Raw genomic sequence first — 26,032 nt, 5'->3', positions numbered from 1 at the left:
ATAAATAAGCAAGCAACATTTGTAATCAGAAATGTTTCTTGAGAAGAACTCAGCATATCATAATTATTTCTTAAGGATCATGTGGCACTGAAGACTGGAGTAATGATGCTGAAAATTCAGCTTTGCATCGCAGGAATAAATTACATTTTAAAATATATAACTGTTATTTTAAATTGTAATACTACTTCACAATAATCAAATAAACGCAGGCTTAGAAAAGAAAGAAAGAAACTTCTTTCAAAAAAATAAAAAAATCTTACTGACCCCAAACATTGGAGAGGCAGTGTGTATATACATACATATTCCCAAGGAACTGAATGGCACTCCCACATAATCATTGTCTCAGTAATATGGCAGTTAAAATGTTTTTCTGCCTCTCTGCATCTCATTTTAATTAATTTCACTGGAGAGAGTGTTATCTGGAGAGCAACGGTCTGAGTGTGTGAGGGAGGGCTATGTAAATAAATTGAGCCATATCTCTTGAGTTTAAAATAATTAACACATCACAAGCATGATGTGAAGCAGCACTTTGCTGTTAAATGAGTCCTGGCTCTCATAGTAATGGCCATGGCTTGCTTTTAAGTGCTCAGCTAAACCGCTACCATATTTACAGCATAATAACCCAAAGGTGAAGATGAGGTCACCTGTATAGTTTGTGTTGGAAACGGTCACACCAGTACATGCGGTTGGCGGCCACGTCGATGTCAATGGCCACTGCGTTCTTCTGAGTAGGAACCACCTGTGTGTAGTCCCTCTTCACCAGGTCAATGCGTCTGATCTCGTGCCTGTTCGTGAACATCAGGTAAGGGCTTTTTCCTAAAACAAGCACAAAGGCAAGAGATCACAGAGAGCTCACAGACGACTCGTTCTCGAAACAAAGAAAAGCTTTCTATCCATGATTACAAGTAGCACAGGTTTTCGCACTCTTCCCTCAAAGAAACTACATTTGTCAAATTATGGTAACTGGTATATACACATAAAAGATATATAATTTTTTTTTTAAATAATATTTCTTTAAATAAAATATTATTTATTACAAAAGATTAAGCTACAAAAAATAAATAAATAATTCAAAAATGAATTAAAAGATCCAGCGCCAAAGAATCATTTGCTTGTGAATCAGATTACACTAGTGACAACTTGACCAATATGTTTTCAGAATCATTAGGATACATTAAAATTGAGTTAAGATTTAATTATCTTTGACAGTGCACCAGAATTTTTTTTTATACATACATCTGTCTATACTGTACTGTAAATATTGTATGTTTATACTTAATATTTTTGTAAATATTTAAAACTTAATATTTCACACCATAGCTATATAAACTATATAAAATATTTCTTAAAATATGATTTATTACAAAAAATATTACATTAAAAAAATTTAAAGATTGTGAATCAGACTACACTAGTATCATCTCTCTGTATGTTTGTTTTTGCGGGCAGCCCTTAATTGGACATCCAGTCATGTCTTGCAACTCAACAAATATGTTTTCAAAATCATTAGGATACATAAAACGTAAGTAACATTTAATTATCTTTAAGGACAACTGAATAGAATTGCCATTCATTTGCAGTACACTGTCTTTTTTATCTCCTCACATTTCATTTCAAATTAAAACTCACATTCACAACTCAAATAAAAATGATTTGGAAAAAAAAAACATTGCTCTGGTTGCTGCTGATGTTGCTGTACATGAAAAAAAAGTGTTTTTGTTTTTTGGAATAATTGAAATAATTGAAAATTATTTGAGCGGTAATCAGGAACATGTCACAAATACTGCAGATGGAATCGGAATACAACCTGTATAACTATGTTAAATTATCTACTAATGCCAACAACTCTATGGCAAAGCCATTTACAGAGACCGTGACATCTCTAACCTTTATGCTGTAGACTGAGTGCACACTGTATATAAAGATCACAGTAACTCCAGTCACATACGGATACACTCTGTGGGAAAGATTCACTCATCTTTATCCTTCTTAAACATTACATTTCTCCTGATACATCTCTGTCTGTCTGAGGGCCTCAGGGATCGTGTCATTGTGCTATTTTTCAGAGGTCTTCTACTTGAAGGCTGATGAGCCGTGGCGGGCACAGGAAGTAGCAGTCAGTCATGTGATAAGATCTAATTGGAATGTCTGCAGTAGCAGAATGAAACGTGCTGGCAAATATTAAAAAATGACTTCAAGAATGCATATCCTACAGTGTGATCTAATATAAGATGACCAGGAGCATGAATAACCAAATGAGTCATTCATTCAGAATGAAGGGTCATGTTTTGACTGGTTAGCATGATTACTCAATTCTTGGCCATTCAAAATATACATTTTTTTTAATAAATAAATAATAATTCTTCAGAGTCATTCTTCAGATCCTTCAGAAATCATTCTAATTTGCTGATTTGCTGCTCAAGAAACATTTACTATTATCAGTGTTAAAAACAATTGTGCTGCTAAATATTTCTGCGGAAACCAGTATCAGGAAGCCATGCTGGATGCTACAACACTGCAGTTCTGGTCCGCTAGTTAAACAAGCACCTAACTAGCATAAATCAACCTGGAAATTACCTTTATTGTAAGGCTAATGAAGATAAAAGGTCAGAAACCATAACAAACATCTGTTTTTATAGGAATGTCTTACCCTCAGCTTTGCAGGTCTTGCTTACGGGGTCCATCTCATAACCCAGGTGACATTCACACTTGAAATCTCCTTTCAGATTAATGCAGATCTGACTGCAGGCATCAGGGTTCTCACACTCATCGATATCTGTGGAGTAAACAGACACACGTGACTGCAGACATGCTCACTCGCTCAAGACGACTGAATATCATTACTACATCGTATACAGTATAGGCATAGGAAAAGACCGTCTGTTATGACCTGCTATTGATCAAGGGCACATCATGCACTTCAAATGTAGTTCTTACTGTGAGACCTTTTTGAGTTTGTCATATATAGAGAGATCTGATATATAAGTCATAGCAGAACACAGTGCCTGTAAGCTGAAGGCACACGTTCTTGCCCAATATGAAATTCAATTAAATCAGCTTTACTTTAACTGTCAATTCATCTCATCACTGAGCCAGGTCTGACCTCCACATGTGCTCTTGTCCAGAAGCTTATAGCCAGCGGGACACTGGCACTCGTATCCGATGGGACGGTCCACACAGATGTGCGAGCAGCCTCCATTGTTAAGCAAACATTCATTCAAACCTTTAAAAGAGAGAAGAGATGGTTTAAGATGTAGATTTTGAAAGGTGCAGTGCCCTCCAAAAGTTTGGAAATGCTCCAAGTGACGTTTTGGGCAATAGAAATATCAATTTAATGCACAATTGATGTTGACAAAAACAGGTTTCCCTCGTATTAAAGCAAAACAGCTTATGCCTTGTGAAAAAGCAATGCATTTAATTGTATTGAATATGCACTTGTAGTGTTCCTCAAATCTTAAAAGTTTATTTTTTGAAAAACTGTGCTTGGAGATAATAGTCCTCATTTGTAAGTCACTTTGGATAAAAGCGTCTGCTAAATGACTAAATGTAAATAATATTAATGATGACATAAAAGGCCACTTAAACAAGTACACTTTCATGACTTAAACACACTTAAGTGCACTTTTAAAAGTACATTTTAAAAGATTATGTTTTAATAATCTTTTGTCATGCTTTGAAGTACACTTCTTTTTATGTTGACTAGCACAGTAAAGCATGTGTAAAGTACTTGATATTAATTTTAACTGTAGTGATTTATTCAATATTACATTTAAAATGAATATATTTTGAAAGTACAAATTTGTAACTTCATCATTATAAATGTGCATTACAAATATATTTACACAAGATTCAATAGAAATTACATTAAATATATTTTTAAATATATGTTTACCATAAATGCTTGTAGATACATACACTGTATGTGCTAACTATGTAATATGACATTACATATAAAAATGTACTTAAGTCATACATACATAAGTGAGAAAAAAACAAATTTTATACCAATTTAAATTACATTTTCATTTAATTGTAATTAACATGTAACTGAGTGTCAGAAAAAAAATCTATTCTTAAAAGCCTATTTTTTTTAAAGTATATTATTTCCATAAAAGTACTATTTTTAAAAAGTGATTATTTTTTACAAAGGTTGACTGACCAGATGATTTCTTTCACTTTAATGCAAAATACAAGCCATATGAAAAAATGTTCACTCATTGTATGCAGTGATATATGATTAAGTCATGTTATAATAACAACAACTGAGGCGTGCTGTTAGTAATAATAGCTAGTGCTAAGTAGGTGTAGTCCAAATATAAGTTAGACACATTCCCATGTTGTCGGTAATTATTTTTGTATCACTCTAATTTGCTCCACTTGTTTAATACTGTTGTGCCTTCCTTTGTATCGGAAAACATGAGCCATGAGCTTTTTCTTTCATGTGGCAAAGAAATTTTAATTCTTCATTTACGTGTGAGAGAGTGGCTGTCTATATTAGAGCAATAACAACCAAACACAATTACCATCTTCAGGCCTCATCTACATTCCCAAAGTCCCATTTAAAAAAAACACACACAAGTGTGAGCGATATTATAGAGAGATGGTCAAAATGAGGTTGAAACTTTCAGGCACTGAAACATCTTGACTTGGTGTGTTGAAATTAGCGTTGCATTGTTTGCAGTTGAATCCCAGGAACATATTGTGTCTGAAAGCTCGAGTGAGCAGCAAGACATATTGAGCACTCTGCAGTCAATAATTTAATGAGGCAAGATGGAGACGGCTGTGTGGGCCAGAAACGAGCAACAATGTGCTTTCTCTTTCTTCTGCGCTCTCTCACAAGGTAGCATTTGAGGACCAGGTGTTCTCTCCAGCTCTCTGCGTTCATTAGTAGGTGCTGGCATCCTGACATTATCTATGGCAGTGAACAATTTGGGGCAGGGCCGCTTCGCTCGGAGCCAGCCATATGTCAAACGAGCAGCAGAGGATTCTGGATTAAAGGGGAAGACACTGAGGGCATTAAGACGGAGTTATGAGTGCTTTCTCTGGAGACGGTGATTATTACGGCACGTGGGTGAATGTGGCATTTGAGGAAAGAGGATAAGGTGCAGGTTAGGTGAGGAAACACACACACACACACACACACTCAGGCCTCTAGAACAACCACAGCGGGTCTTCATTCCTGTTTGATGCTAATGGATTTTCTGCGAAGATGGTGATCCGTCAGCTCTGCCCCAGATAGTGCTGGGATATATGAGAGTGAGAATGAATAAAAAAATCTTGATTTCTCTGCCATATAAATTACGATGCACTTTCAGTGGTGCTCCAGCAACTTCTGTAACCTATTTGATTCTGGCTTTTTTAGCATGTTGCTATGTAGTCGCTAAAATTCCTGAGCGATTTTTAGGTTTCTTACTGGACCAAGCACAAAATACACCTGTCCTCAATAAACAACATGATTTGATATATCATTCATATCTGGTTTCAAATCCCTAACACTAAGTATGAGCAATAATGAATGAGATATTGCAGAAGACAGAGCTGGGTAGTAATTGATTACATGTTGGATTCCATTTTAATGGTTCCATTAAATTTTAATAATCAAAAGCATCTCCAATTAATTGATTTTATTAAAAAAATTATTTTTATTTATTTATTTTATTTTTATTTTCAGAAATACTGCACATTTACATTTTTCTCCTAAATAAATTCTGGTAAATAATATTTCTGGTAAATACTCCTTTAAAAAGTGTTTTTTTGATTATAATTTTATTATTAGTAGACTAGAACACGTGGATATGTTGTCATTCTTACACTATAATACTGAACTTTGATTTCAGTGATTTGGACTATGAGATGGACACTTGCTTCTTGCACTTTATGTTGCACTTTACTTTTTTACTTTTGGATTTCATTTGGTTTAATGAAATATAGTTTAATAAAATATTCTTAAGTAAAATTGTTGATTTTTTGTGTGGGAAATTAATCGTTTAGATTAATCGACTAATCTATTGACTAATTTGTCGATTAATTGATTAATCGAAACGATGAATTTCCCACCAAAAAAAATCAACAATTTTACTAAATAAAAAGTCATTAGTGGCAGCCCTAAATGGATTACATGATTACATATTATTTACACAATAGCAATAATTTATTGATTCTTTCTATTTCCTCTTTTTCATCTCTTAAATGTTCCTTTTTAAAATAGCCTACCGCTTATATACATTCAGAAAGTCTTCCACAGACTTGGACATTCACACAGAGACCAGCTATTAGTCAGGTGGCTACACAGCATTTGACCACTGGCTTTACAAAAATTATTTCAGGTTTAAGAAGTGTTTCAATATGGCAACAACTACTGATGAACACATTAATTTTTATTTGAATTATCACTCAGTCGGTTATTGTACCATGTATTACTGTGGAAGACATTAAACTGCACAAATTCACCAACTTTTTTGTCATCTGATCCTCTTTCACCTAATACATTTTTATTTGAAGTACCCCTGACATTTTTAATAAATAAGTATCACATTTGCATGTTCATTTATCTGATGTAGGTTAATGGTCACATGACATGCAGGTAAATAAATAAAATATTTCATTTTTTTTAGTGTTTTATATTGATTCATTTTAAAATGATTTAATTCAATATGGTACAAGATTATCCTATTTAAATCAATGTGAAAAACGATCAAAAATCAAAAATCTAAAAAATCTAAAAGTAGTCTGATTATATTACCTAAAATGTGTAATGTAATGGATTACGTTACTAACCACATGTAATTTGGAATCAGTAACGGATGGTTACACTTTATTTTAAGGTGTCCTTGTTACAGTGTAATTATACATTTAAATACTGAGTAATATTAATTAACTACATAATTGCATTTTCATTAAATACCCTGCGATCAGTGAAGACTAGTCAATGTGGATTTGAAAATGCATCAAAAATGGATTATTTATTTATTTTTTAATCATTCTGTACAATGAATTGCACTAATAAATGTTTTATTTTAGCTGTGTGCCTTTATTTAGCCATTGATTTGCTTATATGTTATTTGTTTACAGTCCTTCCATTCAAATTAGTGTACTTGCATTGCGTATAATGTAGGCTAAGCAAACTCAAACCTCCCCAGTCAGTGAGTCTTCACCTCTCTCACCGGTATCCTATAGTACGGCGTGCTTCTGCATATTCAGACACTATGACGGACCTGAGAGCATCTGGGAAGCTTCTGTTCGGACTGTTACTGTTAGAGACATGGATTGGCTTTATTCATACACTCATTGACCTGGAGCCTGTTCTGCACGAGACATCTCTACTCAAGCCCAAAGTAGTCATTGCGGTTTTGGCCCGTAACAGTGAGCACAGTCTTCCTTATTTTCTGGGATGTATTGAGAGACTGGATTATCCCAAGGACCGCATCTCTATCTGGTAACCGATTTTGGTGGAATATCTACTTTCAAATTCTTGAACGTTAATTTCAAAATAATTTTCTATGAAAAATAGTTTGCTTTTTAATAGGAAGATATAGGCTATCAGCTGAAGCTAGGAACAGACATATAACATTTCATGAAGACTTGCATCAATATCAGCCCTCATTCTTATAAAGCTTAACAGAATATTGCATATATCATTTGATATTGTTTTCAATTTTGATGAATGCATTTTTATATCAACACATATTTGAAGGTGCATGATTACTGGTTTATTAATAACTACAGGATTGTAATGTACTTACTATTTGGTTAGGGGTAAGATTAGGGTATGGCTTAGTGTTACTTGCATGTAATTATGTATAATTTATTCTTATTATAATAGTAAGTACATGCAACATGTGTAACAATAAAGTGTTACCACGGATCAAAATTTGTAAGTAATTCACACAGTTCTGGCAGAAGATCTCTTATTATTTTACCTGGCTCTTACAGACAGAAATAAAATCAACTAGAGGGAAAATAAAGTTTGACGCTATAAATTAAAAATTATATATTTATTTTTACAAATGTTAAATCTTCAAATAAAATGTAAGGGTTACCACTGCATCTGTCTGGGAAAAAAATTCAAAATAAAAAATGTGTTTGATTTATAGTTATTTTCAAAGCTTTCGATGTACTCTTATTATAGAAGAACTTCATTAATGTTGATTTAATTCTAACAAGTAAGTTTTTGTTAAAAACTAACCAAAATTAAAAATAATGTGTTTATAATCTCTGCACAGGAGAGACTTGTTGTTGTTTCCAAACAAAAGGAAATATATCGGTATCAGCATCAGCTTTTTGGCCAAAAATATCGGCATATCGGCAATTATCCAATATTGTGCATCCCTAATTTAAAGACATGAATGAGCTATTGTCATGGGAAAAAATGCTCAAGTATGCCATTTTGATTATTAAAGATGAGATGCATTCCACTGTATGCATGCATGAATTATTCACATCAACACTGAAGTATACTTTTTTACAAATTTTTCAAAATATTCTCGGAAGAGAACTTAATATGTGACCCTGGACTACAAAACCAGTCTTAAGTCGCTGGGGTATATTTGTAGCAATAGCCAAAAATACACTGTATGGGTCAAAATTATTGATTTTTCTTTTATGCCAAAAATCATTAGGATATTAAGAAAATAGATCATATTCCATAAAGATATTTTGCAAATTTCCTACTGTAAATATATCAAAACTTCGTTTTTGATTATATGCATTGCTAAGAACTTCATTTGGACAACTTTAAAGGCGATTTTCTCAATATTTTGATTTTTTTGCACCCTTAGATTCCAGATTTTCAACTAGTTGTATCTCGACCAAATATTGTCATATCATAACAAACCATACATCAATGGAAAGCTTATTTATTCAGCTTTGAGATGGTGTATACATCTCAATTTCAAAAAATTTACCCTTATGACTGGTTTTGTGGTCCAGGGTCACATATGTCTCATATGTACAATCAAAAGTCAAAGATTTCAGTGTGAGCTCAAATATTTCTAATCAATTCTTTCAAGATCAAATAATCTGAACTAAACTAACCACATTCATGTTATAGCTCTCTACTCTTGTACGTCAACAAATAGGTTTCTTACTGCACTCCTTCTTGGGTTCGTCCGATCGATCCTTGCAGTCCTTCACATTATCACACACCTTGCTGCCATCAATGCATTCTCCATTCCTGCAGAGGAACTTCAGAGGTCCTTCACACTTTGTGGCTAAAGCATGGTTGGAAAAAATGGAAAAGATGCTTACAGAACAGATGGCAGCTGATTTGTTCAGTTCATTTCAATTTAGCTTTGTTTCCTCTCACATAAGCACAAATACTCAGAGGTCTTTAGTGCACAGATACAGACTGGTGATTTAACAGATGTGGGCAGTTTAGGTGAAGTCTCTGCATGTCTTCCATATAAAAGCCACTTTCAAAAGGATTGGCCAATTTATTTCCACACATGAAAGCTTATTACCGCTTAGACACAGCACTCTTTGAGCAGGACACGCTTCTGCTATGGACAGACAGGTCTGCACTCATTGAAATTTGAAGGGTGTCGCATTAAAAGGCGGAACCAATTTGATCTCTGGGATACATTTCACCCTGCTGAATAAGCAGCACAAAAGATTTGTGCAAAGAAGTACACACACACACACACACACACACACACACCCGTGCGTGCCTAGACGTACCATTGACACAGCCAGCCTCGTCGCTTTTGTCGAGGCAGTCGTGTATTTTGTTGCACTGCTTGATGCCGTGGATGCAGGATCCGTCTCCGCACTGGAACTCATCAGGCCGGCATGTGAGCAGAGCTGCAGATGAGCCAAACACAGCACAGACATCAGCCAAACGCTGACACACAGACTCCAAACAGACCTTCATGGTATCTTTGGTATGCTTAGGAGCTTCATAATTGGTAAACACCCCTATGAATACTTATGTTGTCTGTAATTCAGTTAAAAAAAGGGGAAAAAAGACATGATTTTATATCCACATCCAAACAATTTTTGTGTGTGCACTTGGATGGGTTAAATGCAGAGCACAAATTCCGAGTATGGGTCACCATACTTGGCCACATGTCACTTCACTTCACTTCATTAGGAGCTAGGGGATGAAAACTTTTTGTGGCTTCTGAAAGGCAGTTCTAAATGAAAAAAAATATGATATAAGAAAAATTACACATCTTCATCCTATTCAAAAGTTTTCACTTAATACATTGTTTCCTTCTGTAGCATCAGTGAACATTTGAACCTTTTGTAATAGTTGTAATACTTTTATAATAGCATATGAGTCCCTCAGTTGTCCTCAGTGTGAAAATATGGATAACAGTCATAGATCATCTAGGTAATGATACACACATTATTAAGAACCAAGCATATGCAAACTTTTGAATGGGGTAATTTTTATAAATTCAGCTGTTTTGTTTTGTCTTGTGCACTATGTAAACATCTTAAGTAAAATATCTTATTTAGGACATTTAAGAAAAATTAACATGCATTTTGTATGATAACTCAAAGTAAAATAATTAACATTTTGCTTGTTCTGCAAAGTGTATGTAAACCTTTTGACTAAAACTGTAAACACACACACACACACACACACACACACACACACACACACACACACACACACACACACACACACACACACAGTATATGAGTATTCTGTGTTTGCAGTAAGATTTTAGACAAATCCGACCTGATTTCAACGTGTGTGTAGCTGTCATGACACTTTAAAGGCACTTTCAAAGCCCACAAAAAACCCCACAAACACACCTCTAGTGAGCGTTTCTGGAGAGCTGTGGCTTAATTACACAAACACACCTGAGAAGACAAACAATACTGGCTATTATGAAGTTCAAAGTAAAACCCCCTGAAACGCTGCATAAGAATGAGGGATTAATGTGATTATGGAGCAGTCTGTGGATGTATCCTCCCTTTATTTCAAGGGCTTTAAAATGCTCAAGGACACACGCCCAAGGGTTGCCTAGTAACGCACGTGCCACTCTGCTCGCCCGTTTTCCCTCCGCCCTGGGCAAAGCCACATTGTAATTGACCTGGATGTTACCTGACGGTGGGAATGAAGAAAGAGGCAGCAGGTTTAAAACAAGCTTATCTAGCCGACAGAAGTCAAGTACTAGAATGCATCGTAATTAAAATCAGGTGCTCTCCCGGGCACCTGTCTTTCTCCCATGACTCTCGGGATCTTGAGGTCGGTTAATACTCCTGGGATCTTGTTGTTTACCAAAGCCGCTCTCTTCTTAGACCTCGATGTTAGATAACAAACACCTTGTGGCAGCTCCATTCTATCAGAGGTGCCTGGGGAATGAGTACCACAGCGGTGATGTGAAATCTGAATTTCCCCAGCTTTCAGAGAAGGATGTGTCCCAGAGATTTTAAAAGGATGTGACAGCATTTTGACAAACCTGATTTCTGATGCACATCAGAGTCATTGCTGATATATAGGAAATAAAATTGCAAAATCGAAACAAACCACTTTGTGCAATACCATAACTAGGGCTGGGTCGTAGACGGTAATACCATGCAATGGTAGAAACGCATTAATGTAGAAGGTAAGTTTTATATTTATCAGATATTTTATAAAGGCTTAAGATATGTGGCTTGTCCAACCATATTAATAATGTATTGTTTGATTCTTGTTTCAACTGAAACATTAATGTGATGCAGCTGCTTCTGTACTTTGCTATGAATCAAATCAAATCCCCTCCCCCCAAAAATATGTCCAAATATATATCCAATTAAAAAATGTTTTATTAGGTTATTGAAAAATATGAATTACTGCATATAAAATATTTTTGGGCTGAAATTTCAGCAAAAAGAACTAGTAAAAAGAACTACTTAATTGTTATAAAAAAAGAAAAAAGGCATTTACTTCTTGAATGTATTAACGTGAAGGGTTATTTCACCCAAAAATTCTGTCATCATTTTCTCACCTTCATGTTGTTACAAACCCATGTGATTTTCATTCATTTTTTAAACACAAATTGAGATTTGAGAATTAAAAATTGAGAAACATTTCTGTCCCTCTTTTGAAAGTGCATTCTACAAAAACTTTCAATCTTCAGAAAGTTCACAGTTAGTAATCCATATGAATCGAGAGGTTTATTCCAAGTCTTCTGAAGAGACACAACTGCTTTATATGCTGGACAGATTTAACTGAGGCTTTATTCACAGATAATAATTGATCGACGCAGAAACATTGAGCACATCAGTAATGGTCAATGGAAGCTCAAAAGTGTGAGCTTGACATGCCAGAATCAATGAGCACCATTGAGCTTTCTCAGAATGCTTGGATTAAACTGCTCCTTAACAGTTAAATGGTGTTATGTGTGGGTTGTGCAGAGTAGTCGCTACATTCATGAGCATCACCACTGTGCCCTTGAGCAGCCCATTTAACCCCAGAATGCTCCAGAAGGGCTTTCTATATAATAAGTGCATTGGAAGATCAGAAACATTGTACTCTACATGAACACTTGGCTAACATACTGCAAAAGTGCATGAAAAAGCTATCATTGTTCTATGACGTTACACAACAATGGTGTGTGTGCTGCCATCACTGTCAAACTAAATTAAAGTGTGTCTCCACACCAAATGCTTTGAGTCACGTGGCAATAATGGCTTCAATAATACGAATTGTCTTTGTGTGGGTGGTGTAGCGTCGAGGTCAGCTAAATATCTACAGCGGATCTAAATATTTATAATTAATTATAACTAGTTATGATTAATTATTAATATTTCCCCATGAGCTGATTCGCTACAGTGGAATAGATAATAAATGGCAGGCAGTCAGAAAAAATTATCTGCCGTGAACCGTCGCCTTCCATCTATGGCAAAACCTCACAGTATCTAAGAGAATTTCATTCCCATCGGAGCATGTCGGAGCGACGTGCCCGTCAGAAACATTGTTGGGGTCGTGTGGCCCTCACAATGAGAACTCCTGCTGAGATTTCTGCACAGATATTTCCAGAAATGTGGTGGAGATGCCGAGCACCTTCATGCACATTCACTGGGAGTGTTTGCTTTGTGTGCATCAATGCAGCAGCCAGCAAGTTCAGTAGGTGAAAAACGAGTCTGAGAGAAAGAAAGATGAACCATGCAACGTACCAAGAGACAAACGGTGAGAGGGCTGATGCACACACACAAATACACACAAACATGCTACAAAATCAATCCACATTCTTGCACATCTTCTTAAATGTTACTGTTATGAAAGAGCATTTCTCATAAATAGAACGTACTGCACACAGCAGTCAGTTGGGCCATTGGTTCAAACTTTTCAGTTTCTGTTTTTATTGTTTTTGACCCATGTAACCTTGTATTCTAATAAATAAGACTGTTACGACACCACCGTTTTAGGTACCAATGAAATCAAAAACAGTGCTTTAAGATTTTCAAAAAGGTAAGAAAGGTAAGAAATACTACAGGAATTTAATTTAGTTACCAAATGTAAAATAACGATACATAGTGTGTATATGTAGTAATATGTGTCATGAAAACTACAAAAAGTAATTTGGTCAAGAGCAGTGAGTGATTTTTCTATCTATTGTTGTTTGATTAACATTAATGACAGGAGCAGCAGGTATATTGGGCTGCTGTCACTTTAAGGCCTAATGCACAGATCCGATATACTACTGACACATCCGATTTCGTTTACATTCGCTTAAGCGGTGTTGGATATTTATATATACTCCCCAAGACTGGCATTTTGACAGTTTTGTGTACATTTGTCAGTTCAAGCACAATACGACAAAATTAAGCGAAATAAAACTCATTTCGGCACACATGCTATCTGAGCTTAAATGTTTTCAATTCTCTTTAATGTTTAAATTGGCAAGACTTAAAAACAAATGCAGTCTGTCAACTGTCTCATGCGACACTGACTCCAGGCCACCGGCCAGACCTTATTGTTGAGCCCTGCAAAGGTATCCTAATAAACTGGGTGGGTGCAAAACTTTTATGGCACAAAAACAATCAGCATCAACTACAGTTGACCCTGGGGCCCAGGCCCAGTGTAAGACAGTGGCTGTCAACCAGGGGGCTGGGGCCCACTATTATTACTAATAATATTATTAATTATATTAATAAAAATTAAATAATTATTAATAATATATTAAAATAAATCTCTTAATTACAGTAAAAAAACACACACACACATAAAATTAAAATGTAAATGTGTGTACCACCTCAAATAACATATTGTTTTTACTGAAGAACATACTGTACATTTATGTCTTTGGTGAATATTGTGTTAGACAATAGAGTTTCAGGCCTATCGCCATTTGCCCTTTTGGGCCTCTTTCATTGTCTTGATTTTTTTACATCTTGTGAACACTATGTGCTAGCAATGTCAAGGTCATGTGTTGGACAGCTTGAACTGATAAAATGTGTACCTTAAATTCAGTGCATGCCGCTTTGAATAAAAGCATTTGCCAAATGCATAAAAATGCAAAGAAATGTACTGTAAATTGGGATAAATAAAATGTGACAAATATGTAAGTAAAATATGCCAATATGCCACAAAAAATGTGCCAAGTATGTAAATAATAATGCAACATTTTCTAGCTACCTAACACTGATGAGAATTTGAGGAAATCACAAGAAAACTGTGCAATAATCTTTGAATCATCAGTTAGAATAGGTAGAAAAATATAAACCAACCTGCCGTCATTTTCTAGCAAAAGTATATTTATGACTTTACAGTGGTTTAATTTATAGTTATTGCATATTTTTGTTAAAAACTACTTTTTTCTTGAAAAAAAATTACAAATGAAAATATTTTGGTAACACTTTTTTTAACCAATTCTCACTATTATTGTCACACCCCATTGGAGTTTTGTTGTGTTTTCTTCCCCCTTGGGCTCTGTGTGACCTAGCCTGTGTTCAGCCCCGACAAAACAGTGCAAAAGGTTTTTTAAACAGAAACAGTGGTGCGTTGAACACTCTGTTCTGATGACGCTGCTCTTTTAAATTTATTTTGATGTTAATTACATTGTGAGAGCTGCCTCTTTAATACCGCGTGGTTTATATACAGTACATGCTGCTGCTGATTGGGCTGACATTTTTGACACACCCACCAAACAAGAGAAAACGTATCTCAAACCCCGTTGCACACCGTTTCCAGGAAACATGTCATTCAACCCTTAAACCGTAGCAAAACGGTGCACACCGGTTTGAGCTTGAACTTGCCCCTAGTTTCTGTCTCCCGTTGATTATGTCATTTAGTTCAGGTGTGTGTCGTTAATTATCTTCATTTGCTCCTGTATTTAAAGTGTAGCCTGTTCAGTTTTCCCTCGTTTGGTATTGTGAATGTTTCCTACGTGTGCTCCTGCCTGTCCGTCCTGGATTTACCCTTGTGTGGATTTATTAAAAGACGATTTGCATTTATCTTCATCTTCTTCGTGCGTTTATATCACTGTAGCTTGACAATTATGTAATTTCTTGCATGTTATGCATGCATATTACTAGCATATTTGCTGTTTATTAGTTGAATTACTGAAATAAATGAACTTTTCCATGACATTCTAATTTATTGAGATGCACCTGTATAAAGCAAATATTAATGCCTTATTCTGCATGATCATATTTTAGATCCCTTAATCCTCCCCCATACTTAAACTTAACTACTGTACAAACTATTAATAAGCAGCAAATTAGTAGTTTATTGAGGCAAAAGTTGTAGTTAATAGTTAGTTAATTGGTCCCCAAACAGAAGTGTGACCTATAATTTTCTTGGCATATATAAATAAAATTGCTAAAAAATTAAATATAATATGTATTGTGGTGAGCCAATGAAAATATTGTCAGGGCAAGCAAAATCTGTACTACTAAAAAAAAACACCCCTGCCCTGATAAACATCAGTATTTAACTACATACTGTATTTGAGTGACTTATTAAAGGGTCACAATTGTACAGTGAGATCCAAGTACTTTCTACAGGAAGTAAGTGAGAGTGCACACTCACGGCAATCGGCCTCATCTGACTTGTCCTTGCAGTCAGGGTCCCTGTCGCACCTCCAGGCCAGTTTCACACACTCCCCACTGCCGCAACGAAATTCTCCAGCACCGCACTGCAGTCGCCGGGTGGGGGGTGGAGCCGGCCGTCCAGACCCGCCCCCGCATCGCCCATCCCACTCATCAGAGCCGTCAGCGCAGTCAGGGTCGCCGTCGCAGATCCAGGGCTGCGGCACACACTCTGAGCTGTTACAGCGAAACTCGTGCGGCCCACAGGTGGGCGGAGAGCACTTCTCCTCATCGCTGCCGTCTCCACAGTCGTCATCGCCGTCACACACATAGACCGGTGCTAAACATTTGCGGTTACGACACTGGAACGCCCCCACTGAGCAGGACCTGGCATCTGGGGATGAGAAAACAAAGACTTGATTAAGAAATGCCCAATTACATATGAAGAGACTGTCTGAATGCCATGTGCAGCCATCAACTATATTTCCTGGAGAGTGGTAGGTCTTTTCAAAGTGTGCATTTTTCTTTTAAATGATGAACTCACCATCCAGTTTGCATTGTTATAAATGTTCTGAAAGTGAAGTGTTAAAGGTTAAATATAAGTTTATGTATATAATCAGATTTACTTATAATGTTTTTACATATTAATCCAAAAATAAAACAAAACAAAAAAAATATTAAAAAAACAAAATTAAAAAAAAATAATAATAATAAATAATTAAGGTATGCGTCAATGCCATGTTTTTCCCCCTATATTTTAGTTTCCTATTGCAAGTATGGCATTGTGGGCCAAATCAAAGGTCATCATGGGCCAACTTTGGCCCACGGGCCCTGGTTTGGGCATCTCTGCATTCAAATGAGCAAAACTGACAGTAAAGACATTTATAATGTTACAAAATATTTCTATTTCAAATAATTGCTGTGTTTTTAACTTTCTATTCATCACAGAATCCTCAACATTTTTAAGCAAAGCAACTGGTTTCAACATGATAGTGATAAGAAATGTTTCTTAAGCAGCGAATCAACATATCAGAATGATTTCTGAAGGGTCATGTGACACTGAAGACTGGAGTAATGATGCTGAAACTTCAGCGTTGATCACAGGAATAAGTTACATTTTAAAATATATTCAAATAGGAAACAGCTATTTTAAGATGTAAAAACACTTCCTATTTTTCAAAAACATTAAAAAATCCTAATGACCCCAAACATTCAAAAGGTACAGTAAATTCCAAGATAATTTCACAGGACCTTGTAAGAAGATAACATTAAAAAAATCAATACTATATAAATTCAGAACTATAAATACAAAAGATTACCAGAGTGAACAGCCAAGTTAACAGCAGCTGTATGTCAGAGAAGCATGTATTTTATATTTTATTTTGTGAAATATTAATTTCATTTGTACTGTATGATGCTATTTTAATCCCTCCACCATTTTTGGCTTCTAACAGGTTTAAAGATGTTTTCATAAGCAGATGTTTGTCCTGTCTGTGGTGCAGACAGATAGCTGCTGAAGTGAGAGGAGGCGGCGAAGTAAAGCACAGGGCTCAGAAAATGTTACCAACAGCATGAGAAGGGATTCCGTGAAAGAGAGGGATTCCGTGAAACCCTAAATACTGAGCACATGACTGATGTCTGCAGAAGCAGAGCACATATACAGTATGCCAGCATTAGGCACTGCTCAAAGCATATAGTGTCACAATTCATGTAGACTTACATATTGTGGCTGTTAAATTTAAAGTGATAGTTAACCCCCAAAATAAAAAAATAAAAAAAGTCAAAGTCAATGGGGTCAATGGAGTCCAAAACAACACTAGGGTGAAAAAAAGACATTTTTCAAATGTTTCACTGAAGAAAGAGAGTCAAACTGATTTGGAATGACATGTGGGTGAATTGTTCATTTTAGGGTTAACTATTCATTTAAATCCCAATTGAGAGATTGAAGACAAACACACAGAGAATTCAAAAGAGATCAGAAGAGCTGCTAATGTAATAGAGGGATCTTAAGAGATCAAATAAAGATAGACTGAAGGACCTGCTGATCAAAGGCAAGATTTTAATTGGATCTCTAAGAAACAGATTTGACAGTAGAGATAAGTGGAACACAGGAGAAGCCTAATAGGAAAGGAGACATGAAACCAAGAAAGACAAGAAACAAGATTAAGGTGAATGTGCTATTGAACAGTTGTGTGTATTTTGTCTGTGGTCAGTTAGTTTGGTCATATACACCAAAGAGAAAAATATATTTCAGTTTAATGGACAGAATGTTTTGTAATAATTGTTAGAGGTGTTTACTAAGGTAAGCCTCACTATTAAGGCCTTGATATACTCAACTTGTATTCTTATGAATTTCATATAACAATATATTTAAATAAAATATCTCCTAAATATTGAAAGCGTATATATATTTTCTTGCATCACAGTGGTTTTGCTGTAGTCCATGTGACTTTTTTTAACGAGTTTTTCATGAACTACATCCACTGGGATGCAAGAAAATAAATGATTTTTATTTTAATACCAAAAATGAAATATAATTTTTTTTTAATGAAAATAATTTAAAAAGTGGGAAAATGTAGTACTTACATAGTAATGACATCCAAAGTTTTTACATTTTTGTGCATTCTCTCACTAGTGAGAAGTTATTCATCAGATACAATGTCATTTTATTTGAAAAACATTAAGTTATGACCATTTTATAAGCTCACTTTCCACCGGGTCAAAACTGACAGGAATGAAAAAGGTTTTGGCATTTTTTGAATGCATTAAAATGGGCAAATATGTGCTGCCATCAAATGTATGATGTTATTGATGTTATTGATGACATTGCTCCTTTGAAAGTCAGCAGGAGGACTGGCAGACAGAAATCAGCTTGGAGAAAATCAACAGCAGTTCAGAGTATGAAAAGACAATGCAGAAAAGCTGAGCGGATGTGGCGGAAGACGAAACTTGAAATCCACTATAGCATATATAAAACAAATGCAGTTATTGCATTTAATATATTTTGCAATAATAAATTTTTCTCACCAATGTGAGCTGTTGACAACTGAGGACGGCGTTTACAAGCAGCAAAAATGTTTGTGGTTAAGGAAGGACTTTTATCCTTTTTGGGAACAGTGGTTGAGCCCGCAAGGTGTTTTAATTTTCATTCAGTCAACAGACATTCACATGTCATTGTTTTTAATAGTAGTACTATAATTAACAACGATACACCACGTAAAAACACTACATACATATAGGCATGCTGACTGATATAACTACAACATTGCACTAAATGGATCGCGGGTATGGGACAGCGCAATCGACGCGCTTTGTATTTGAGCCTAGCGTGACGTGTCAGTGAGGTAACGAAGCTTCGTTTTCACAGGTCACGTGACAGCCTCATTTCAAGCAATGCTCCGGAACACTGTTTCGAAGCACTAGTGTGTCAAAAACTCGAAACGTGTGTCGATCTACCCATCCCTACTCCTCGCCTCTCAAGTACGTCTCCGTACTCCGTGAGCTACCGAACAAACCTACCGTCGATGAAAACCCATAGATATGAAGCTGGATATGTGCGATGCTAACGTTCAAAAGCATCAGTTTTCAAATCTCCCAGCATATTAATATTGTTTTGAAGTCATAACATTATATTCTTCAAGTAATTGTGCGAAAATTACGCTTTATTAATCAAAACTGTTAATTTGTGTGAAAAGGAACAAAAGGTGTCGGAGTTTTACTGCCTCTAGTGTTCATTTATTTTGGAAATTGCAGTGATATGTACTTATTGGTACGTATTTCGTGTCTCACTAAAAAGTGCCCCGAGGTACGTTTATGCCATGAGACCAGGTAGTTAAAAAACCTGAAATTGTGATAATGCCACATTCTGTAAAGTTAAACATTTGATTATATTTATGATATTTTAATATATTATTTTTTATTACTATTACTACTACTGCAAAACCTTATGGAGCTATTTCTAATTTTCTAAGCTGAAATCACTTTGGAGTAACCCTTGGAGTAAAAACAATAAAATCAGTCCATTTAAGTAAAGCACTCAAAAATGGTTAATATTCTAGGTATTTAAGGTGAAAAGGCAAGAAAAATGATGAATATGCTTGGCAGAGATTTGGAATCTGAGTGAAAGATGGACCTGCATTGATTTTTCTATAGCTCTGAGCTGCAGCCCAGTCAGCAGTGCTTCTAAGGAGACTCAGTAGTGAATGTTGGAGTGAAGTCAGTTTGACCCAGTTCCCTGGAAACTGCTCTGCCGTGATAATGAGAGCTTCTGATTAGTAGAGGTGAAGCTGTGGGCAACCTGGGGGAGAGAGGTATGATGGACCAGTCCACCCACATTACACTCTACTAGTGCCCACTGAAAGCCTCTGAACACACAATTCACCAGAGTCAATGTTTCTTGTGTGGTTTTTATATATACAGTATATACCAGGAGACAGACAAACGTTTATGCTCTTGGGCACAATTGTACTCAAAAGCAGGGCCAAACATTTTTTCAGTAATTCCATGCAACAGTTTAGTCACTTACAGACACAAAATCCTTCAGTTTTGGACAAGACAGAACAATTTCTTGAGATTAGAAAAAAATATTGAATTGGATTCAAATTTATTTAAATAAATGTATTACATTTATTAGAAAATTTATCAAATTAAAAATTATTTGATTGAGATTAGAATAAATATTTGACCCTTTTCGCTCAAAAAAGATCCCAACCAAATATAAGTATTGCAACAATACGGCAAAAACAAAATAGCAAATATTTTCAGGTTTTATTTTTTAAAGTTCATTGCCTTTATGCAAATTAGAGCATCAGGATATATTATATAAAGTTTATACTATATACAAGCTCTAGCATGCCACATACTGTATGCTGTCAAATTAGAGCATGACTTTATTTAATCCAAAATATTACTGTAAATGTTTGGAGTAACATTCTAGCATACTTGCTCTATTATATAATATTGTATGTATACTGTGTGCAATGAAACCTTCCATGTAATATTTGGATGAGCTCATTATTTGATCTGACTGCCAAAAGTGAAGACATTTTTACATTAAAACTGAATCTGAAATGCAAAATAACGGTTTTATTTCCAAAACTACAACTGGATGCTACTCGCGGAATTAAACATGCATGTAATAAGGTCATGTGACAATAATGTAGCATTCATTGATGTTAGGTATATTTATTGTTGCATAATATTTTAATAATGCCATTCAAAATAAATTAATATTCTCAATAATAATTAAATATTTGTAAAAAAAAAAAAATACTACTTGTTAACTATTAGAAATTAATACTTACTTTTATTCAGCAAGGATGAATTCAATTGATCAAAAGTGACAGTAAATACATTTATATTATTACAAAAGACTTCTATTTCAAATAAATGCTGTTCCTTTTAACTATCTATTTATCAAAGAATCCTGAAAAAAATGATCACAGTTTTCTCAAAAATATCAAGCAGTGCAACTATTTTCAGCATGGATTATATTAAGAAATGTTTCTTGATCATCAAATCCGCACATTAGAATGATTTCTGAAGGATCATGTGACACTGAAGAGTAATGATGCTGAAAAATCAGCTTTGATCACAGGAATAAATTACATTTCAAAACAGATTCACATAGAAAAGAGTTGTTTTCATAATAAATTCAGAGCGGTCTTAGATGACCTTAGGATATATATTTTATATAGTAAGCAGTATTTAGTGTACACTGTGTACACAGTATGTCGTGAGAAGTATGCTAGTATTCTGAACATACCCTAAGATATCTTTTGTGTTTTTGAACAGCTAATAGATCAGGTACAGAAGCTGAATGCTGATGTTTGTCAGTAAACAGTAATTAGCATAGCACATAGCCTGTGACCAGATTTGAAATGCTATGCAGGATGTTGCGTGTGATTTGACATGATGAGCAATTTGAGCTTCTAGAGGGGCTGATAATCAAACCTGCTCAAGAGAATCATGCATAATTCAATACATGGAAGACTCAATTAACCACACGCCAAAGAGAGATTGACTTTAATAAGTTACCCACTGCTTGCTAACGCTGATGATTTGGAGGGCTCTGAGGAGGAAGAGAACACTGTACCAGCGGAGTGTGTTTTTGATCAATGACTAGCCAGGAGCATTTTTCTGTTACAGTGCATGTAAGTCTAATTTATGTACAGCGAGGGATATGATGGATACTGAATGATGACAAAAGAGTTATGACCAGGAATAAGTCAGAGATCTGCACCTCCTGCTCAATGTGTGTTAATAACATAGCATAACGTATAGAGCTGGTAAGTTTGTAGTCCTAAAACCCAGAAGAGAATTAGCATTCAAACCATAGATTAATTTTTATTCGGGTTTCCTGGTGATTTTTGATTCATGATTAGAACAAGGTCTGAGGTGAACATTACTTGAAGATATTAAAGATCAGTCACACTCAGTCGTATCTCAAATGACAATTCTGAGGTAGTTTTTTAACTTTTAAGTTGTTAAGAAGTTGCTAAATAATCCAAAAAGAAAACGACAAATTATAAACAAAATGGCAAATATAAAAGCAAAATGAGTCAGAAAACACACCAACCAGTCAAACGAATGTCCTTCCTTAAAGTAGTGCTATCACAAATAGTTTCAAATGAACACAGAAGTCCACATATTTACAAGAAACAATGTTAGTCACACAATTTCTTTCTGTATATATATATATATATATATATAGATTGACAGATATTTCATTCAGTTAGTGTTAAGTATACCATTCACAAAATACACAGTTTCCATTTTCTCTGACTTGATGTTATTTGATGTTATTTTTGATTCATGACTAAAAGTCTGTGGACTTTACTTCAGCATTACTTAAATATGTTAAATAAGTCATACCTCAAACAGTAACTTTGAAGCACTCACAACCAGAAAAGTTCAATGTTTTACGGCAATTTTTGGATAGTTTCTGATAAATGTATAAAAACACACAGATCCTCCATAGTGGATGAATCGCTGCTCTCCCTGCTCTCATCCATGCTAGGCTACATGGATGCGCAGGGAGTTCTTGCCCAGAACAGAACCACACCGCCAATCCAAACTGTATGCTAATTGTCAATCATCTTTGACGATAGTGGTCCTGACAGAAATATTTTCAAAAACTCTGGTTGCAGTGTTATCGTGTAGACAGTGAAACCGGAGTTTTTGGCTTGTGACGTCAGCGCCTGCGCTGTTATCTCCGCCTACTGGAAACTTTTTCAGGCTTCTGATTGGCCAACATGGCTTTACGGTTGAGATTATATCACCACCTGTTGGTTTGGCATGCTCTTGACAGTGCTTCATAGCATGCGTTTGCGTTTTCATGTGGACGGAGATTTTTTTTAAAACGGAAGAAGGAAAAACTCAGTTTATAAAAATACCCGTGTACGTGTGGACATGGCCTTAGAAATGAGCAAAAGCTTGTCTGAGAAAATAGTGAACACCTCCAATGGTCGAGGAAGGGATTATTAAAGTGTGTAATTTCCTTTAAGCCTCTTTATATGAAAGCGTCTGCCAATAACATTAATGTTGAATCAAGCTACTGCACATATAATAGGAAAACAGATCAATCAAAGACTGAAATAACAAACACATATTGGATGCTGGTAAAGGATCTTTTAGCCTCGCTCTATGGCACTACAGGTCAAAACAACAGGAAATGAAACTAATGCAGTACTGAGTAGCATATGCGTTCACTGAGCGCTTTGTGCTAGTGCACTGAGACATATCCTGTCTGAGCATCATCGCAGTGGATTCAAGTTATGAGGCCTTCAGCGGTGGATAATTAGAGGTGTATTACACTGCACAGACCTGGCAGAGAAAGGCAGGAAATCAATTATCATCAGGGCCCAGGTGAAATATCATTCCGAGCCAGGGCTCCGGTTCTCCTGGCTCGATACTGTGACATTGGCACGGATGTACTGATCAAGAGTCTGAGCGGTAAGAGATTGTCTGGACTCTCGGTTTATAGCTTGATGAAAATAGAAGCATGATTACCTCTATAGAAGGAAAGAGTGCTGCCAGGACTTGTGCGGTTGATGAGGACGGCTGAATAAAACGATGACTAATAGAAATCATTTGGAAAACATACAACCATACAAAAAACCGTCCATCCAAAATGACTGCTTGTAGAAGATGCATTATGCTTAATTAGGCTTTGTTTTTTCGCCAAGTCTTTTAACAGCCATGAATTATCATCCCCCCAGAGTGAAAAATGGTTGGAGAGTGTTTCATTTGCTCTTAATAGGGCAATTAACATTTGATTTATATCTTGTGAGATTGCACAAGTTTTTAATGTTTCAGATGGGCTGACAATAGTGATAAGAAATTCGGATCATTTTACCGACTCGGACCTTTGAGTCTCGTTCAGCAAAATGAATGAAACTTTTTTCGAGTCATTTCTTTCATTTTAGCAAAATATAATATAAAAATGTTACGTGTTACTTCCCTAATACGTCATTATTATTAAGTCTCTTTCTGGCTCAGACTGCATAGGTTAAGCTTATGGGGCTGTCACGTGATGAATGAACGACTCAAACCCGAAGACTCGACAGATGAACTAATCAATTCTCTTTCCGGCTCAGACTGCATTGGTTAAACTTATGGGGCTGTCTCGTGATGAACGAATGACTCGAAAAACCCGAAGACTCGAAACAGGTGAACTACTTGACTAATTCCAGTACACAACCTATAGGATGTTGCGCATTGCGCGACTGAACGAATCACTCCCCGAGACGACTCGTTCTTCCCGAGTCACATTAAAGACTGACATCAAAATGAATGAATCGTTCAAGAATGACCCAACACTAGCTGACAAGATAACAAAATGATCTGGAACACTAGTTTGGGTTTCAATTTGTTATATGAATTAAACCCAATCCGTGGCACATTTTCAAGTTAATTATAAAAGCAAAGTATATTTAAATGGCCTTTCTGTAAAGCATTTTAAAATTACAAATGGCCATGCTGACACATTAATGCATTTTCAGCTAGTTTGTCTTTAATCCTCAGAGTGTGTCGACAGATGTGACCTGCAGGTTAATTACAATTAACAAATGTAGACTAGTAATGAGGAAATCTTTGTCCTTTAAAAGGACCAGATCATAATCAGAAATGAACAAGACAACAAATGAAATAAAACACAGACAGATAGGAAACATTAAATGATGTGAACTACAGATAACCCTAGAAAATGCACACTGGAAAAGCATTATTATTCAATGTTTAAGTAAAATAAACTATGATTACATGACTCCTGGAAATGCTGTTTAAATAAAGGATTGACTGTAATCATTATTTAATTATTTAAAAAAATTTTTTAGGTAGGTTCAGACAGACTTTTTACACATAATATAATATAATACAATATAATAGTTATTTTAGATATATTACAGATTAGATTTTTTATGGTAACATTTTATTGATAGTTAAACAAAAAGCAATATTTAACAGTTTTTATTAATCTCTGTTAATGTTAGTTAATAAAAATGCAGCTGTTCATTCTTAGTTTATGTTAGTTCAGCTCTATTAAATAATATTAAAGGGGTCATATGATGTTGCTAAAAAGAACATTATTTTGTGTATTTGGTGTAATGAAATGTTTTTATGTGATTTAAGGTTAAAAAAACACATTATTTTCCACATACTGTACATTATTGTTTCTCCTCTATGTCCCGCCTTTCTGAAACGCGTCGATTTTTACAAAGCTCATCGTTACGCCGCGTAAACATAAAACCATGTCTGCATTTGTGATCGGAGAAATGACAAACTACAAACGCTACTCTACTCTGCTCAAAACTCGCGTTTGAATCGTCAGTGTCAAATTCTTTAAATATAAAAAACGTACTTACAGCCTGTGAGTCAGAAGCGCCAGACTGTCCTTGAAAGTTGGAATTGCCCCACTTTATATAAACAGCCTTTGTGTGTAGACGGCATTGTAGGCTACTTACCCAGGTTCAGGAAACAAGTCCTCCATAAAATGCGTTGCATACATCTGAATATTTGGGTTGAACTGTTCTGGAACAGTGTTGTAAATATAACTTAACCACTGATT

General features: G+C 35.4%; 1 protein-coding gene across 1 annotated transcript in view; it reads right to left on the bottom strand.

Moving 5' to 3' along the window:
• Positions 1-26,032, bottom strand: part of LOC107681710 (low-density lipoprotein receptor-related protein 8-like) — a 104,310-nt gene that overhangs the window by 16,550 nt on the left and 61,728 nt on the right. Inside the window, exons 5-10 of the mRNA XM_016478025.1 lie at positions 15,968-16,360; positions 9,676-9,798; positions 9,087-9,209; positions 3,104-3,223; positions 2,651-2,776; positions 645-816 (exon numbers count right to left, since the gene is read on the bottom strand). Coding sequence (XP_016333511.1) covers positions 645-816; positions 2,651-2,776; positions 3,104-3,223; positions 9,087-9,209; positions 9,676-9,798; positions 15,968-16,360 — 1,057 coding nt within the window. The remainder of the gene's footprint in view (positions 1-644; positions 817-2,650; positions 2,777-3,103; positions 3,224-9,086; positions 9,210-9,675; positions 9,799-15,967; positions 16,361-26,032) is intronic.

This window comes from Sinocyclocheilus anshuiensis, unplaced genomic scaffold (assembly GCF_001515605.1).
Source record: "Sinocyclocheilus anshuiensis isolate Anshui unplaced genomic scaffold, SAMN03320099.WGS_v1.1 scaffold436, whole genome shotgun sequence".
NCBI classification, from domain to species: Eukaryota; Metazoa; Chordata; class Actinopteri; order Cypriniformes; family Cyprinidae; genus Sinocyclocheilus; species Sinocyclocheilus anshuiensis.
This window is presented reverse-complemented; position numbering and strand designations above follow the sequence as displayed.